Source organism: Hypomesus nipponensis, chromosome 10 (genome assembly GCF_054491055.1).
Source record: "Hypomesus nipponensis isolate SF chromosome 10, ASM5449105v1, whole genome shotgun sequence".
Lineage (NCBI taxonomy): Eukaryota > Metazoa > Chordata > Actinopteri > Osmeriformes > Osmeridae > Hypomesus > Hypomesus nipponensis.
In genome coordinates, this window is record NC_140370.1 from 16,426,892 (window position 1) to 16,444,813 (window position 17,922).

Here is a 17,922-nt window from a genome sequence, read left to right on the forward strand (position 1 = left end):
GATTGCACTGCTAAGCAAAAGATATCCACCCCCTCTCACTCCCTTAAGCACAACATCATTCAATGACAACCTTACTCTTGGCTATGTGAAGACTCCGGGGGAATAGCAGGATGCTTTTAGTGTGTGAAGCTAATTTGAAATTAGTATAATTTAGGCTTGGGCAGTTGCCTGGCAGAGAGACCAGCGTCACTGCAACCGGTGACCTGAAAGGGTTTTGAAATCTGGCCCAGTTCTTTAGCATGTACAATGACCATTTAAACGGCCTAAAATATATTACAGAGGCAGGGAGACGTTATCAATGGGCTATACTATAAGCAAATATTCACTATTCGAGGAAAAAAACGAATGCTACAGTTCAGATGCCAAAGTAGGACAACCCTTTGTGTCATCAAATAATCTACAACTTGACTAAATTGTTTGCACCTGTGTGTCAAGAATCATGTCACCTGCGACAGTGTTAGTTAGCTAAACGTTCTGCAGTTTTACAATAACTGCTTTACGGTTTTAAACACCGTGGTCAAATTTAAGAGGTGGTAGTTTTGATCGCCGAACGTAATACAATGTATAAACTTTGTATTAAATTAAAGATCATCAACTTCCCCCTGATAGGGCCAACGTGTGTTAAGGAAGAAAAAAACTCGGTTCACTGTTGACGCATTAACGTGAGAGGTTGGCTTTCAGTGCGAAGCTTAGGGGGGAGGTAAACAAGATGGCGTCAACCTGAGTAGCAGCTGAAACCAGAATAGCAGACCTCTAATATCAGTACCGAGCTAGTTACAAATACACTGCACAAAAATATATGATAATGAAAAGGACTTTTACACATTTCGAAGACTCCAGACGTCTGGGTGGCTAGGTGAGATTCACTGCAATAGAACGCCGACAGCTAGCTAGCTACATAGGCTAGTTGAGCTAGCTAGTTAGCGACCAGGGTAGTCAGTACTGGTGTAGCTAAGTGAAATGCTTTATGTTGTTACACGGCCACCCCGCGGTGTACTGCGTTGCCGGTGTTGCTATGAATAAGTGGGCACCCTTTCCGAGTTAATTAGTCGGGGTTTCTTAAGTCTATGTGAGGGGCGATTGTAGGCTCCCCCTAATCTTAACTGAATGTTTAAAATGTGTCATTTATGAATAATATAATAAATAGTCAGTGTAGATTTGTCTCACGGCTATTCAGGCTTGCTAGGTTTGAAATTTGTACTGGCCAGCTTGAAACGGTGTGTTTCCTACGATTGGTCCCTACTACTGTACGAACTTTCTCGCTGGGCCCTCACGGTACAGCCTAAATTACTTAAAACAAATTGATTTACGAGTACTGAGCCGAAGCTAGCACGGCCACTTGGCTAACTAATGTTATCTAGCCTTGGTCGAGCTACTACGTACAAGTAGCGAGCTTCCATGCCAACTGGCCGATTGCCACCGCCGAGGTACAGATTATATTTGAAATAGTAATTGCTGCCAAGTCGGAAGACTGTCACTGTGTTTTTCTGGCAACATAGTTCTACATGTGATTGACTAACCGCTAGCGTAGCAGATGTTACTCTTAACTTCAGCCTAGGAGTTAAAAGCAAGTAGCAGTCTTAACGTTGGTTGCTGGGTTATATTTTAAGCCCTGGTGCTACAGTAGTTGCTAGCTGGCTTGTTTGTGAAGCTGGGTTTGGCTAGCTTTCAGTACGCTTTACTGATGAGTGCATCCACATGCCCTACCGATTCTGTCTTTTTTTTTTCCACCGACACTACACGGCTCTTTTATATTCTAGCTAGAGCTAATTTCGTGGAGCTGATAGTTCATGTGTTAGCTACGTTGTCTTGCCAGCAAATCAGCGCTAGCTAGCTGGCCACAGCTTATAAGCGAGTGCTGTAGTTGGATAGCTGCTAGAATGGCATCAGTCTTTTCGATGTGCGACACGAGCGGTGTCTCACAGCAGCCAGCATTTGGCTTGCGACACAACCATTAGGAAATGCAATTGTTGTAATTGTCTTATTTTCAATGGACGAGTTGGACATGTTTGTTGAGAAATTCATGCGTGTAGCAGTGTTAAGGATTAAAGCGTGTCGAATAAGTATCTCACTTCTAACGGTGTGATTCTTCATCGTAGATGGTGAGGAACAGAAGGCGGGTGACAAACTAGGAGAATGACTAACGATTGGTCACTCTAGTCACCTCACAAGAACTTCAGGATCTCATGAACTCTTAAAAAAAAAAAAAAATGTTTTGCTTTGCTTGAATCTGGACTAAAGATCAAGCCAGCCGTTGGCACCAAGCTGTGCCCCTGAAGTCGACTATGCACTGCGGATAGGACCTTCGACAGAAATGCTGTGCTGGATTCAGAAGCAGGACTGGTCTTCTCTACCTCGGCCAGACACAGTCTCCTCCAATCACATCACAGATGGAGGTTACATGGAGTTAAGTGGAGACGTGTAATCTCTAGGCAACAGTCCCCATCCTCTCCTCTGCACCTGTCCTGTCAGCAGTACAGAGAGAGAGAGAGAAAGAGAGAGAGAGAGAGAGAGAGAGAGAAACACAGACAGACTATTGCACTGACTGGTCCTAACCCTACGGGGTATTGGCTGGTGAGAGTTCTGTGGAAGACATACTGTGAGCCCACCTCGGGTTGCCCTCATGTTTACATGTGACCAGAAGTCCCCTATACCGTGTGTGTGTGTGTGTGTGTTGACACTAAACTTTGGTTATACCCCCTCTGATGTCCCTTGGGGCTTTTCCCTTGAACCGCCTTGTCCCGGTTCCATCAAAGGACAAGATTAAGTCCCAGCTCAGATAAGAGGCATCACTTGGACTTGCACCTGCTGTTCTGAGATAACTGCCCTAACCCCCCCCCCGCCACACATGCCATCTCCTCAACCCTGCCCAGAAGGAAGCGCAGGCCAGGCCTAGCCACCCCCATCTACTCACCCTCAGCCAGTCACCCCCAGCAAGTCACCCCGCACCTATAGTCCCTCCCCTCCCGGTCTCACCACTTCCCAGGCCTCACCCCCACTCCCTAGATCTCCCCACCACTCCCCAGATCTCCCCACCTGAGCACTATGAGTATGGGGGAACACCTGGACTACCTGACGGAGAACGAACTGATGGGGATGGACACGTTCATCCACCGCATCGACTCCACGGAGGTGATCTACCAGCCCCGCAGGAAGAGGGCCAAGCTGATTGGGAAGTACCTGATGGGCGACCTGCTGGGGGAGGGCTCCTACGGAAAGGTCAAGGAGATGCTGGACTCAGAGACTCTCTGCCGACGGGCCGTCAAGATCCTGAAGAAGAAGAAGCTGAGGAGGATCCCCAACGGAGAGGCCAACGTCAAGAAGTGAGGAGAGGGAGGGGGTAGGAGGGATGATGGGAGGGGGTAGGAGGGAGGGGGTAGGAGGGATGATGAGAGGGAGGGATCGATGTGGACTGTGGTCTTCTTGTCTGAGGTCTTTGTCTCTTTGGTCATCTCAGTTTTGCCTTTCTCCCCTTTATCTTTTTTAATCATCTCTGATTGTCGTATCAACACCCTGTGGCCTCTCTCACTCTGTCTGTCTCTCTTGCTCGCTCTCTCTACCTCTCTCTCTCTCTACCTCTCTCTCTCTCTCTCACTGTCTGTCTCTCTCTCTCTCTACCTCTCTCTCTCTCTCTCTCTCTCTCTCTCTCTACCTCTCCTCTGTCAGTTTTCCATGCTCACGGTTCTGACAAGTTCTGTCTGTCTACATGACCAGACCGCCACGCTTCGCCAAGCACAAGTGCTCAATTATACACAGTGGTAGTACTGGGTTTGACACTGTTTTAAAGGTTAGTGTGGACAGCCTGTAGACATCTCTCAGATCACAGTACAACAGATACAAGTCAGCAAACAGGAGCTAACTCATGCAGATTTTTCTGTGCATTTGAGTTGCGGTGATCAAAACAGGACATTACCACTTGGTCTCAGATGACTGCCCCAGGTGATTTAACTGTTGGATTAACTCCCAATCCACAAAGCATCAGATTAGATTAAAGGACAAATCTGGTTTTTATAATCTGCGTTTTAACTAATGTCGTAAGAGGAGTTGATAGCTCGCTGCAGCCCAAAATCACAGGAGTTTTTGCTTATCCAAACAGGAAGTTACAACTTACCCAAGATACTTATCAGACATCTCTCCGATTTGAGAGAGACAGTCATTCGGCAGTATTTGCTCTGGGGTCACTGTGTGCTGTCCAATCACAGGTTATTCCATCATGCTCCAGTTTTAAGTACACAACAACAACTGATGGCCGTTGGTTGTGTTTACATTTAATTCCTGTTTAAACACGCCACATCCACCTCTCTCTCTCTTTATCATCCTCTGTCCTTCGACTAGAAAAACAGTTTTCACCATTCTGCTTTGTTTACATGTTGTGTGTTTTCTGGCTCCTGGATCTTAAATGTGTTTCCTGCTGCTTGGACTAGTCTAGAAGTCATCTGGTGCTCGCATGCTGTCCTGTCAGATGGATGAGTTAGCGCCATGTTAATGTTTATTCTCTCTAGAGGACTGACCGTCACCATAACTGTCTGAGCAGGTCCTATGAAATCAATACAGCTAATGGGAGGATTAAGTAGTTCTCTGACTGTGGCTCTCCATTTTCCTCTCTCTGTCTCTCTCCCTCTCTTTCTGTATCTCACCCTCTCTCTTTCTGTCTCTCTCCCTCTCTCATATTCCTGTCAAATTCTCTACGCATATGTCTTTCTCTGTATCTGTCTTTTTTCTGTTTCTCTCTGTCCTGTCTCACCTGTCTGTCTCTCTCTGTCCTGTCTCTCTCTCTGTCCTGTCTCACCAGTCTCTGTCTCTGTCCTGTCTCACCTGTCTCTCTCTTTCTCGGTCCTCTCACCTGTCTGTCTCTCTCTCTCCTGTCTCTCTCTCCTGTCTCTCTCTCTCCTGTCTCTCTCTCTGTCCTGTCTCTCTCTCTGTCCTGTCTCTCTCTCTGTCCTGTCTCACCTGTGTGTCCTGGTCTTAACCTGTACAGGCGTCGTCATCTTTTCTCCGTCTCCCGGTCTCTTCCCAAGGAGCTGCAGAGTTTTTAATCACAATCAACTTTATTAAATATTTTTCAGTGACGAGCCCCAGGCCAGCGCTCAGCTATATATAGAGAGGGAGAGCTTTAGCAACTGTCAAATTAACTCACACAGACTCTGTTTAGAGAGGGCTCTGCTGCAGTTTCAGAGCTTCCTCTCACTTTCCATCTCTTTCTTCCCCCCTCTCTCTGTCTGTCTCTCTCTGTCTGTCTCTCTCTCTGTCTCTCTGTCTCTCTCTGTCTGTCTCTGTCTGTTTCTATTTATAACTGTCTCTCACATTTGGTCTTTCTCTCCGTCTGAGTGTTCCTTTCAAAGAAATGTTGACACAGGTTCAGGAGTGTTTCTAGGAACTGTTGTTGCATCAGGACCTTGTGAGGCTAGGGTGGGTATACGCCTAGACCTGCTTGTCTCAGCCCCCAGACCTTGTGGGCCTAGGGTGGGTATACGCCTAGACCTGCTTGTCTGAGCCCTCAGACCATGTGGGCCTAGGGTGGGTATACGCCTAGACCTGCTTGTCTCAGACCTGGTGGAGCTAAGATGGGACCAGGCTAGAGAAGTGGACCTGGTGGAGCTAGTATCAGGGAACCCTCTGTGTGACAGGGCTGTGGAGGTCCCAAGTCTCTGTTCCTGGGAGGTGTCCCGGCCTTATAAAGGCTCTCATCTCCTCTCTTTCACAGCAAAGCATTCCTGTCTGGCTAACACTTCCTGCTTTCAAAGCGTTGCCACGGAGATGGGCATGCTCACACTAGTATTGAGCCATGCCTCTCTTGTTGCCGGGCAACGCCTCCAGCATGCCGAGACCTTGTTTGGAATTCCAAACAAGCATACACAAACCACACACACAGACTACACACACACACGGACCACACACATACCCAAACACACACAGAGACCACACCTACACACACACACAGAGACTACCCTCTCACAAACGCACACACACCGAGGTATGACCTGAGTCTGGGTGCTGGAGGTTGAGCGGAGCATGTGCACTTTGCCAGTTCTAAGCAGGTGGACGGTTCTGACCTGGGGGGGGGGGTCACATGACCCAACTCAGCAGCTCCCAAGAGGCCTCACCAGCACCTGCCCAGCCCCCCAGCCGTCCACTACCTGTCCAGCGCTGGCTTAGACCACTAACCCTGCCCGGGAGGCCTCAGCGGGTGGGGGTGGAGCAGAGCAGAAGGAACACCCTGTGCTTCCAGTCGAGGTTCCCTCTCTCTGGCCCTCGGCCCGCATCCTGCTGCAGGGTGATATGTGATCCAGCCAGCTCCAGACAGACTGCAGGGACACACTGGATGGGGTTAACTCTGGGAACACTGTGGTGAAAGCAAACTGGAATGCTTTTTCTCGCTCTCTCTCTGTCTCTCTCTGTCTCTCTCTCCACTCTCTCTCCACTCTCTCTCTCTGTCTCTCTCTGTGTCTCTCTCTCGCTCTCTCTCTCTGTCTCTCTCTGTCTCTCTCTGTCTCTCTCTCCACTCTCTCTCTCTGTCTCTCTCTCTCTCTCTCTCTCTGTCTCTCTCTGTCTCTCTGTGTGTCTCTCTCTCCACTCTCTCTCTCTGTCTCTCTCTGTCTCTCTCTCTCTCTCTCTCTCTGTCTCTCTGTGTCTCTCTCTCTCCACTCTCTCTCTCTGTGTCTCTCTCTCTCTCTCTCTCTCTCTCTCTGTCTCTCTCTGTGTCTCTCTCTCCACTCTCTCTCTCTGTCTCTCTGTGTATCTCTCTCTCTGTCTCTCTCTCAGGCTTTTTGTGTTTGGATATAATCTACTGGGGCCTGTCTTAGCCTGTGGCATGTCTTTTTATCAGTCCTGGGATGTAGCTGGCCGGCGTGTGTGTAGCAGGGTGCCGGCTGAGTGTGTCTCTTGTCATAAGTGATGCAGTAATCGTTGGGGAGAAAGCAGAGGACCAGGCCAGCATGTGACTGCAGACTGAGACGGCAGAAAGGCACAGCCGTGCGTGTGTGTGAGTGAAAGACAGACAGGGACTGCAAGGCTTTTATGCTAGGCCAGACACTCCAACCATGTGCACTGAACCATCAACAAAAATGTCAGGAAGAGAGAGAGAAGGAAGAAGAGAGACCAACGGAAGTTTTTCTGCCCTGGACGTTTATCCAGCCCCGGCTCCCAGCCTGTCTGTGTGTGACTGTGTGTTCTGCAGCCATGTTATCTGTGTAGTACAGTAGTCAACTTTATTAGTGTGCACTGTGCAGGTCTAGCAGAAGCTGTCAAGTGGGTGTGGATGTATGGAGGTCTGCAGGGGGAGGGAGGGGGCATTGTCGTGGTACAAGGCTGATTTAAACCCTCCTCTCCCGGGGAGCAGGCAAGCCCAGCACTCCATACCCCCTCCGTCATCCTCCTGGTTCATGGATCATTCCCTGGAAGGAGCTGGAAGCTTAACTCAGCCACCCAATCAGCTATGAGGCTTTGATGAACCTGGTGGTGTGGTGACGGTGTTGGTGTCAATCGCTCTGTATAGGCTTGGCGGTGAAGATGGCACTTTGATTTAAACCCCTGGGTCACCCTGAACACTTATATGACCCCAGGACATCACTCAGGATGTGCTCACGAGTGCGTCATTGAATCATGTGTTGTTGTCGATCGATCATGTGTAACCGTGTGTGTGTGTGTGTCTTCCAGGGAGATTCAGCTGCTAAGAAGACTCCAGCACAAAAATGTTATCCACCTGGTGGATGTGCTGTATAACGAGGAGAAGCAGAAAATATATCCTTAATGTTACCATTCCAGTCAAGTTTCTTTGTGTGTGTGTGTGTTTGCTTCTCACCGTGCAGCAGTGGAGCGTCCTCTGACGCAGATGATTGTGTGTGTGTGTGTGTGTTTCTCAACCCCTACATCAGTGGAGCCCCCTCTGACGCATTCATGACTAAGCAGCTCGAACTGCGTCATCCCCGCGCTTCCACTGTCCCCACTCCTTCACCTCTCTGTCGGCATCTCTCTGTCTGTGTCTCTCTCTCTCTCTGTCTGTGTCTCTCTCTCTCTGTCCGTGTCTCCCTGTTTGTGTCTCTCTGTCTGTGTCTCTCTCTGTCTGTGTCTCTGTCTGTGTCTCTGTCTGTGTCTGTGTCTCCCTGTCTGTGTCTCTCTGTCTGTCCGTGTCTCCCTGTTTGTGTCTCTCTCTGTCTGTGTCTCTCTGTCTGTGTCTCTCTGTCTGTGTCTCTCTGTCTGTGTCTCCCTGTCTGTGTCTGTGTCTCTCTCTCTGTCTGTGTCTCTCTGTCTCCATCCCCTGTCTCTCTGCTTTGTGCAAGCCTGTCCCCCACCTCTCTACAAGCGCCCCCTCCTCTCTCATTTTCTTATTCCCGTCAACCTCTCTCTGTCTTTTCGTTGCAACACTCATCCTGTGCAGTCCTCTCTCTCTATTCATTTCTCCCTCTCCCCCCGACCCTTCAGTAGTCTTCATCAAGCCTCTTCTCCTGCCGCCTTTACAGTGGCTGAGATGACACGCCCGCCAGCCCCTGAATCTGGAGCCTGTGTCTGCTCCCTCCTGGAGCCTGTGTTGTAGTGTCTGCTCCCTCTGTAGAACCCCACCTCTCGCATACCGCACGCGTCTGTTTGGTTTGTGCGTGTGTACATGCCTGTGCTCTTTATGGGTGTCAAGCTGTGTATTCCCTTGACTCTACTTCTCACGTATATGGTGATGGAGTATTGCGTATGTGGGATGCAAGAAATGCTGGACAGCGTCCCAGAGAAAAGGTTTCCAGTATTTCAAGCTCATGGGTAAGTCATCTCTCACTCCTCTCTTTCTCTCTCTACACCTCTCTCTCTCTCTACACCTCTTTCCCTCTACCCCCCTTCCCTTCCTCCCTCTTTCTCAACATCCATATCCCTCCCTCCCTCCTGAGCTATGATTAGGCCGAATCCCAATACTCCCCCTTACCCCTTCCCCTTAGTTTTGCACGTTCCTGTGAGAGCTAGTGGTGTCCCAATACTCTTTTTGAGCTAGGGGTAGGGCTAAGACTAAGGGGAATACACCCCTTAAAACCAAGTAAGATCAGGATCTTACTTGAAACCTAGGGCTATGTGAATACTGCGCGACCGGCAACAATGGCGGCCAGATCATCCAGAGTCCCATAAATGTAATATTTTTGGCTTAATTAATTGATTAAAAAATTGACAGTCTTTTTTTGTGTTATACTCAGTCCTGAACATATATATTTGCAACCATTTTCCTAATTGAAATGTTTCTAAAAATCGCTAGTTTGGTACGCTAATGTTACAGTGCTGAATTGCACAACAGTCCTGCATTTCTCTGACTAGCATGTCTACAGTTTTAAGTAAACTCCATTAGTAGCGAATTTAGTTTAATATCAGTGCATAACACTACTTGCTTTGGAGATATTGATACGTGCTAGATGACGTACCTGTAACCAAGTGGCGTCCCATTTCTTTGGGATATGTAGCCCTTACCCCTCAGTTTCGAGGGCTAAGGGTAAACTAAGGGGGAAGGGGGAGTATTGGGATTGGGCCTTAGTGAGCGTGTGCTCAGACAGGGCAGCATGGACTGCAAGACTTTAGCAGCTCATTATCATTCAGTCCTCTTCTAAAATCAAACAGAAATATGAACCCTCATAGCTCTGCCCCCTGTCATCCCAAATCACATTCTCTCTCTCTTTCACTCTCTGTCAAACTCACCGCTTCTCTCCCTCCTTCTCCCCCTTGATCTCATGCTCCCAGGTACTTCTGCCAGCTGTTAGATGGTCTGGAGTATTTGCACAGCCAGGGAATCGTCCACAAAGACATCAAACCTGGGAACCTCCTGCTCACCACGGACGGAGCGCTCAAGATCTCTGACCTGGGGGTGGCTGAGGTGAGCGTACACACACACACACACGTGTACACACACACACGTGTACACACACACACGTGTACACACACACACACACGTGTACACACACACACGTGTACACACACGCAGTAACCCTTCGTCACTTTACATCCCCTCTCTCTCCACCCCCCTCACCCCCTCACCCTCTCTCTCTCCCCCAGGCTCTACATCCGTTTGCGGAGGATGACACGTGCAGGACCAGCCAGGGCTCCCCGGCCTTCCAGCCCCCGGAGATCGCCAACGGCCTGGACACCTTCTCAGGCTTCAAGGTGGACATCTGGTCGGCCGGAGTGACGCTGTGAGTCTGACACACACACACACATCCTCCCTCTGACCAGGTAGGACACACACACACACACACACAGGAAGAAGTGCAACCCAGGTCCCTCCACTCCCTCTCCTGTAGAGTCAAGCAGCTCACAACCAATCACAATCCTCTATTATTCAGCTGAACGGTTCAAATCAGAATTGCTTTTGAGCCTGCTGCCGTGTTCGTGACAGCTCCACCAACAGCCCTGGTCCGCCCCTGTTTCCTTCCCCAGAACAGTGCCTGTGTTTGACCCCCTCCCCGTGTGTCCCTCTCCTGTCCAGCTACAACATCACGACGAGCCTGTACCCGTTCGAAGGGGACAACATCTACAAGCTGTTTGAGAACATCGGGAAGGGAGACTACAGCGTCCCGGAGGAGTGTGGGCCCCTTCTGTCAGACCTGCTGAGAGGTGAAATGCACCAATCACTTTGCAGCCTCAGTCACGGTTACCGCAACAGCAACCAATCGCTGTTGAGATGCTTCCGTTGTTGTTGCCTGCAAAGCACTCGATCACAATAGACCTGCCGTCACGGTTACCGCAACAGACACCAATTACAATTGACCTACCGCTATTGTTACCGCAAAGCATCCAGTTACAAAAGACCAGCCACCATTGTTCCTTACAGTTACAATTGTTCCAATTACAAAAGATTGTTATCCCTACAAAACTAATAAGAGAACATGTTTGTTACCTCACCATGACCATTCAATGAGGGGGAGAAAAAAAATATGATGTGTTCACCGTATCCGGTCATGTAACGTAACTGTTAACAGAGACTGTAGCGATGGAGATTCTCCCTGGGGGCTTTGGTGAGGGACTGAACAAGAAGTCTGCCTCGGTTATTTGAAGGAAAACAAAATCTCCTGTGTCCTACTCAGTGTCCCCCAGGACTCTGAGATGTTTCCCTTCGGCAGGGGTCTCCGACCCTGGTTGCCAGGGCCCCCCTTTCCTGCATGTTCTAGATCAGGGTTCTCCAATCCTAGTCCTCGAGGGCCGCTGTCCTGCATGTTTAAATGAATGGGTTGTTATCAAGCTCTGTGGAAGCTGGGTAATGATCATTCATTTGAATCAGGTGTGCTGGAGCAGGGAAACATCTAGAACATACAGGACAGGAGGTCCCTGAGGACCAGGGTTGAGGACCACTGCTGTGCATCATTAAGACCAACTGTTCCGTAACCGTTGCGATGTCTTGTGGTTCCACAAGTGACCAGTAGGTGGCGTCATGATTCCGTGTGAGTGTCAGCATTAGAAAATTCCACCAAACATCTGCGGGCTATTTATTATTTCCCACACAGCAGCAGCAGTGTTGTCCTCGTTTACTTATTACATTAGAACACACATCCAGTAGTTTATTGAGGTCAGTGATTTGTGTGTGTGTGTGTGTGTGTGTGTGTGTGTGTGTGTAAGAGCAACACACACAGCATTCGATGTGTGTATGACGTCTGTGTGTGGTGACGCATCACCTGAGACAGCCAGACCATAATTACAGGCTCTAAAATAGGCTGCAGTCGGCACAGAAGGTGTACGGAGAATACACACACACACGCACACACAGTGGGTTTATCTCATCCGCTTCCCAGCCCTTCTATCTCCAGCTCTCCGGGGTGGTACAAACAAACACACACACATTGTCTAACCCATTCGACGGCTGGCTGATATCACATCATTGAGTGAAGGGTTTTTACAGCTGTGCGTTAACACTCAATTTCCTTCAATTTCCTAGTGTGTGTGTGTGTGTATATTTTTGTAGTGGTTTCTTAATGATGGCTGAGAGTGAGATTCAGAGAGCCCAGTGGACCAGAGTAGGTTGACAGTCTTGCTGTTTGCTTCTGTCTTCTCCTGTCCAAGCTTCTGCATTACAGACCGATATACTGGAGACCTGGGGAGCACTTCTTGCACTTCTAGATCTGCTGTCCTTTGTACATATTTGTACATATATATTTCTACGTCGCTGGATGAAAGGGTCTGATAAATCATTGTGTAAATAATTGACGTTGATGTTTGTGTTTTCCGGTCTCCAGGAATGCTTGAATACGACCCTGTCAAGCGGTTCTCCATACAGCACATCAGACAGCACAAGTAAGGAGGGCTAACTTCCACTCCCGGGGGGGAGGGGGAGAGTGGGTCAGAAGGCTGAGCAGTTAGGGAATCTGGCTATTAATCAGAAGGTTGCTGGTTCGATTCCCGGCCGTGCCAAGGGACGTGTCCTTGGGCAAGGCACTTCACCCTACTTGCCTGGGGGGGGAATGTCCCTGTACTTGCTGTAAGTCGCTCTGGATAAGAGTGTCTGCTAAATGACAATGTAAAGAGAGAGATGGGTGGGGAGGGGGGAGAGGAGGGGGGAGTAAGGAAGGAAGGGAGATAACAGGGAGAAGACCAAGGGAAGAAGAGGGGAAGTAGAAGAGGGAGGGAAGAGAGGGAGAACAATGTAGAAGAGGAATGGCTGAAATCCATTTTCTGTCTTCATTACTGTGTAGGATTGAGAGAGTGGGAGATAAAGAGGGAAAGAGATGAAGAGAGACAGACGGGGGGAGATGGAGAGTGTTTGAGAACAAGTTCTGAGGGCTGTGGTTGGCCCCAGTTACCATGGTGATAGGATGGAGGCGTCCTCTCAGGAAGAGATGCTTGACCTTCCTCTGCGGAGGGAGGGAGGGAGGGAGGGAGGGAGGGAGGGAGGGAGGGAGGGAGGGAGGGAGGGAGGGAGGGAGGGAGGGAGGGAGGGAGGGAGGGAGGGAGGGAGGGAGGGAGGGAGGGAGGGAGGGAGGGAGGGAGGGAGGGAGGGAGGGAGGGAGGGAGGGAGGGAGGGAGGGAAAGGGGGATGAAAAAGAGATTTTCAATCACTTGCCTGTTTACTGAACAAATGCGTGTCCCTTTTGAAATTCATACCAGAGAAGCTTCACAGAAGTTAATTGAGATTGATGCAGTGACGGAGGGAGTGAGAGCTGGGTGGACAAATGAGAAGACAGTGACTCCTACTCACCCCTTCTCCTACCCCCCTCACCCTTTCTCCTACCCCCCTCACCCCTTCTCCTACCTCCTACCCCCCTCACCCCTTCTCCTACCCCCCTCACCCCTTCTCCTACCCCCCTCAACCCTTCTCCTACCCCCCTCACCCCTTCTCCTACCCCCCTCACCCCTTCTCCTACCCCCCTCACCCTTTCTCCACACCACTCTTCCTGTCCCCTCTCCTACTTCCCAACACTCCTCCTCTTCCTCCTCACCTACCTCCTACATCTCTCCCTCCCCCCCATCTCCCTTCTTCCTACACCCCCCCTCTCCACCTCCTCCCCCCCCCCCTCCCCCCCAGCTGGGTGCGTAAGAAACATCCCCCCTCGGAGCCCCCGGTGCCCATCCCTGCGAGTGCGGAGGGTCGTGACGCGTGGCGCAGCATGACGGTGGTGCCCTACCTGGAGGATCTGCACGGCTACACCGAGGAGGACGACGAGGACGGCCTGTACGACACGGAGGATGACATCATCTACACTCAGGACTTCACTGTGCCAGGTACACACACACACACACCACATCATCTACACTCAGGACTTCACTGTGCCAGGTACACACACACACCACATCATCTACACTCAGGACTTCACTGTGCCAGGTACACACACACACCACATCATCTACACTCAGGACTTCACTGTGCCAGGTACACACACACACCACATCATCTACACTCAGGACTTCACTGTGCCAGGTACACACACACACACACACACCACATCATCTACACTCAGGACTTCACTGTGCCAGGTACACACACACACCACATCATCTACACTCAGGACTTCACTGTGCCAGGTACACACACACACACCACATCATCTACAGTCAGGACTTCACTGTGCCAGGTACACACACACACACCACATCATCTACAGTCAGGACTTCACTGTGCCAGGTACACACACACACACCACATCATCTACACTCAGGACTTCACTGTGCCAGGTACACACACACACACCACATCATCTACAGTCAAGACTTCACTGTGCCAGGTACACACACACACACACACACACCACATCATCTACAGTCAGGACTTCACTGTGCCAGGTACACACACACACACACACGTAAACGCACACGCAGAGAAACGCACACGGCAGTTGGAGTCTGTGCTCTGTCCTTGAGGGCCTCTTTCTTTAGAACGTTTCTTCATTCAAAACATGTTTTTACCAACGAACCATGTTTTCATCTAGAGAGGATATGTGGTTTATCTGCCTGTTTTCAGTTTCTCATTGTGTGTATTTAACGTGTGTGTTTCCACAGAAATAGAACATACCTGTGTGTATTTAAACTGTGTTTGAACACGTATGGCGTGCGTGTGTGTGTGTGTGCATGCAGGTCAGGTAGCGGAGGAGGACCTGGTGGAGGTGGAGCGGAGCCGTGCGGCCGCCAGGCCGGTGTGTGTGAACGGTACCGAGGGCGGCTCGCCGCACAGCAAGTCCAAGACGGAGCGCCGCTCCTCCTCCTCCTCCAACCCCTCACGCAAAGGAGGCTCCACCGCCAGCAAGATCCGCAAGCTCTCCACCTGCAAGCAGCAATGACCCCACCTCACCCCACCTGGTGAGCAGGGGGAGGGGGACTGGTTGTTAACCTCCAGGTGTGTGCGTGTGTGTCCTGAGTGATAGTGAATTATTAATGAGACAGTTGTGCTCTGCAAGCTCTTCTCATGCAGATATACCGATAAAATGGAAAGACAAGGACAGACAGACCCACAGACAGACCCACAGACAGACCCACAGACAGACCCACAGACAGACCCACAGACAGACCCACAGACAGACCCACAGACAGACCCACAGACAGACCCACAGACAGACCCACAGACAGACCCACAGACAGACAGACCCACAGACAGACAGACCCACAGACAGTCAGACCCACAGACAGTCAGACCCACAGACAGTCAGACCCACAGACAGTCAGACCCACAGACAGTCAGACCCACAGACAGTCAGACCCACAGACAGTCAGACAGACATGGTGATGTTCTTGCTAGTTGCAGTGCTGGGGAGAGGCTCTGTATTCATGTGTTGTAGTGATGACTCACCCTTGTACAGATGAGGGGGCTGCAGGCAGGATATAGTCTCTCTTTTCTCTCCTCTACTTAATCTCTGTTTCTCTCTCTCCTCCTTTCTCTCCCTCTCCTTTCTCTTTCTCTCCATTTCTCTTTTTTGCCGAATGCCAAATTGTGCATTTCTCTTGTATTCTCTCGCTCTCTCCCTCCCTACCCATCCATCTTTTATACAACCACCTATTTATTTTCCACGGAAGAGTACATTATTCAGTTTTATCTAGGAGGTGGCTTGGGGGACGTCTAATTACTGTGTGCGTGTGTGTAGTTTGAAACATCACACAAGCTTTGAGGCTGTGAAATGGTAGAGGGTCCTCCTAAATAGCTTATCGCTTTCTCTGTAAATCATAAACATGTTTTTACTCACTAATTGTACATTGCTAAACTAACCCACCCCTTCACTCTCTCTCTCTCTCCCTCTCTCCCCCTCTGTCTCTCTCTCTCTCTCCCTCTCTCTCTCTCTCCCCCTCTCTCTCTCTCTCCCTCTCTCTCTCCCTCTCTCTCTCTCTCCCCCTCTCTCTCTCTCTCCCTCTCTCTCTCTCCCCTCTCTCTCTCTCTCTCTCTCTCTCTCTGTCTCTCTCCCTCAGGTATATATTCCCGTCCTTCTGTTTTGGAGTCTGTGCTGTGGTGAGAGACCCCTGCTACCCTCATGCCCACCTCTCCTGAACCACACAAACTCTAGAAGGAGGAAAGACTGGTGACAGAAAGAGAGGGAGGGTGAGGAAGGAAGGAGGAGGAAAGGAGTACCGTGTTTACTCTAAGACTGAAGACACTGGGTGTGAAGAGACTGTCTGACCTCTCTCCCCTCCTTTTCCTTCCAAGCGTCAACAAGGAGTCATGGGCTTGTGCTGTGGCGTCAACCTCCCTTTTCCCTCCCTCTCCCTCCTCCCTTCCTAGTTCTTAGACTACCTTTAATTTTTACAGTTGCCTAACTGCAGTTTTAAAAGACGCACATTGTGATGTGTAAAAAAGAATGATGTTGATAACGATAAAGAATATGAATAATTCTATATTTAAACCGTGGTGAGGATGGTGGTGATGAAGCTGATGTAGGAACCTGCATGCTGTACTGAGTTTGGGGAAAGGGAACTGAAGGTGAGACTGCCTTGACGTCCACCTCTTATGAGTTGGGCTTTTCCTTATCTTTTTTCCGTTTAGTTTTTTTGTTTTGTTTTTTTCCTTTCCAATAAATATTTTTTAACTATTATTTATATAAAACACATCCCAACCAAACCATTCTAGATGTCTGCCTCTTTCCTACATTTCTGACATACGGATGTAGCAGTGTGACAAGAGCAGGTTATAAACGGGGCTTGGGTAGTTTAGCTTGACCGAGATAAGCACTTGGTTTCTCAAAGGTTTGGGAGAAAACCCATAACTGCGACAAATTTAAACACTGCAGCACAAGACACTAGGACTTACTGATTCTTTATATTTGTGTACAAAACGGTTACCTGATTATTCGGAAGGAATAACATTTCAGTCGAAAATTTCCTTTTTGTTTTTTCAAACTCGTTTCCCCTCGAGCCCCTGAGCGCTGACGGCGCTGGAACGCGCAGAAATCAGTGCCACTGATGACCACTTAGCTCATCAGCAAAACTGACCAATCACCGCTTCCCTGACGCCCTTTGTTGTTCCAATCATGTCTCTGCGAGCCCCGCCCCCCCTCCTTACGCAGTTCGCCGTCAGCCCAGTGGCAGAAAATAGATCAGAGAGCAGGTGAGTCACCGACGAGGGAGGGCGCGAGATAAACGCTGCCCACGTCAGAAAGAATAACAAAGAGAACTACCGTGGAAGACGATGCTGTGTGAAATGTATTTTAAAGAAGCGCTGCCTTTGAGAAGGTCAAATATGTAGGCCGAAATGATAACTGGGTTTATGGTGAATAACGGTGACCAGTGCCTGACGGTGGCCTACGCAGATACCAAGCAAAAGGCCACGTCAGATGATGTATTCCAAAAAAAAAAAAAGATGATGTATTCCAGGTTATGGCTGCCTTTGAAGCAGTGTGTAGACAACCCACACACAATTTACATAGTTTTTTAACCTTTCAAATTGATTTCCCTGTGTACACTGGTTGGTCTCACAGGATCTAGGCGTATCAAGGCTTTATGAAACATCTGGGACCTCGAGGTTGTGTAGCCTAATAGCCTACGTATGACATTTTTTCTTTACAAATTATGATTTACCACATACATCGTGGGATTTGAATTTACACAACACAAATTACGATGGGGGTTAATTTTGTCCGAATATTTGAAAGAAATAGGCCTTTATAGCCGTTCAAGCAACTGTAAGGTGTTTTTATTCTGAAGATTTTATATGAGATAGCCTATTTTTGATGTATGACAGTTCAAGGCCGACACCTTGAACAGAGGAAACACGACAGAATCTAAATTTGGTAAAATAACAACGAGCACAACTCCAAAGCGAAGTCACACAGGAATATGTAGAGGTTTAACATTGAATACAATATTTGCATGAAACGCTTTTTAAATTCAAATAAGACATTAATGAACCTTGTAGCCTACCATTTCAACCCTATTAATTGGATACGCAACAAAAAAGTTAAGTAGGACCTAAGCTACATTCGTTTACAATTAGGCCTAGGCTATAAAACATCTGCTCATTAAAGTTCCAGTCAGAAAAGAATGAAACAGAGAATAAAA

At 49.1% G+C, this 17,922-nt stretch overlaps 1 protein-coding gene across 2 annotated transcripts; it reads left to right on the top strand.

Annotated features, from left to right (window-relative positions):
* The first annotated feature begins 672 nt into the window (after positions 1–672).
* Positions 673–16,486, top strand: stk11 (serine/threonine kinase 11). Of its 2 annotated transcripts, none has more exons than XR_014767075.1 (11): positions 673–856; positions 2,100–3,323; positions 7,657–7,740; positions 8,659–8,748; positions 9,706–9,838; positions 10,018–10,154; positions 10,448–10,575; positions 12,189–12,246; positions 13,475–13,671; positions 14,521–14,779; positions 15,841–16,486. XR_014767075.1 is itself a non-coding variant. In XM_084706552.1 (11 exons), the coding sequence occupies exons 2-10, from the start codon at positions 3,046–3,048 to the stop codon at positions 14,721–14,723; spliced, it is 1,308 nt and encodes a 435-aa protein (XP_084562678.1). In that variant the 5' UTR covers positions 674–856; positions 2,100–3,045; the 3' UTR covers positions 14,724–14,742; positions 15,841–16,486. The 2 variants fall into 2 exon arrangements, 1 of the variants encoding a protein (XP_084562678.1); XM_084706552.1 differs by having other exon boundaries at positions 674–856; positions 14,521–14,742.
* The last annotated feature ends 1,436 nt before the right edge of the window (positions 16,487–17,922 follow it).

What these genes read in the sequence shown, in the direction of transcription:
- stk11 (XM_084706552.1), top strand. Translation starts at nt 3,046, where the DNA reads ATGAGTATGGGGGAACACCTGGACTACCTGACGGAGAACGAACTGATG. An exon ending in CAGCACATCAGACAGCACAA is followed by an intron (nt 12,247 to 13,474) that starts GTAAGGAGGGCT and finishes CCTCCCCCCCAG; the next exon opens with CTGGGTGCGTAAGAAACATC. An exon ending in TCAGGACTTCACTGTGCCAG is followed by an intron (nt 13,672 to 14,520) that starts GTACACACACAC and finishes GTGTGCATGCAG; the next exon opens with GTCAGGTAGCGGAGGAGGAC.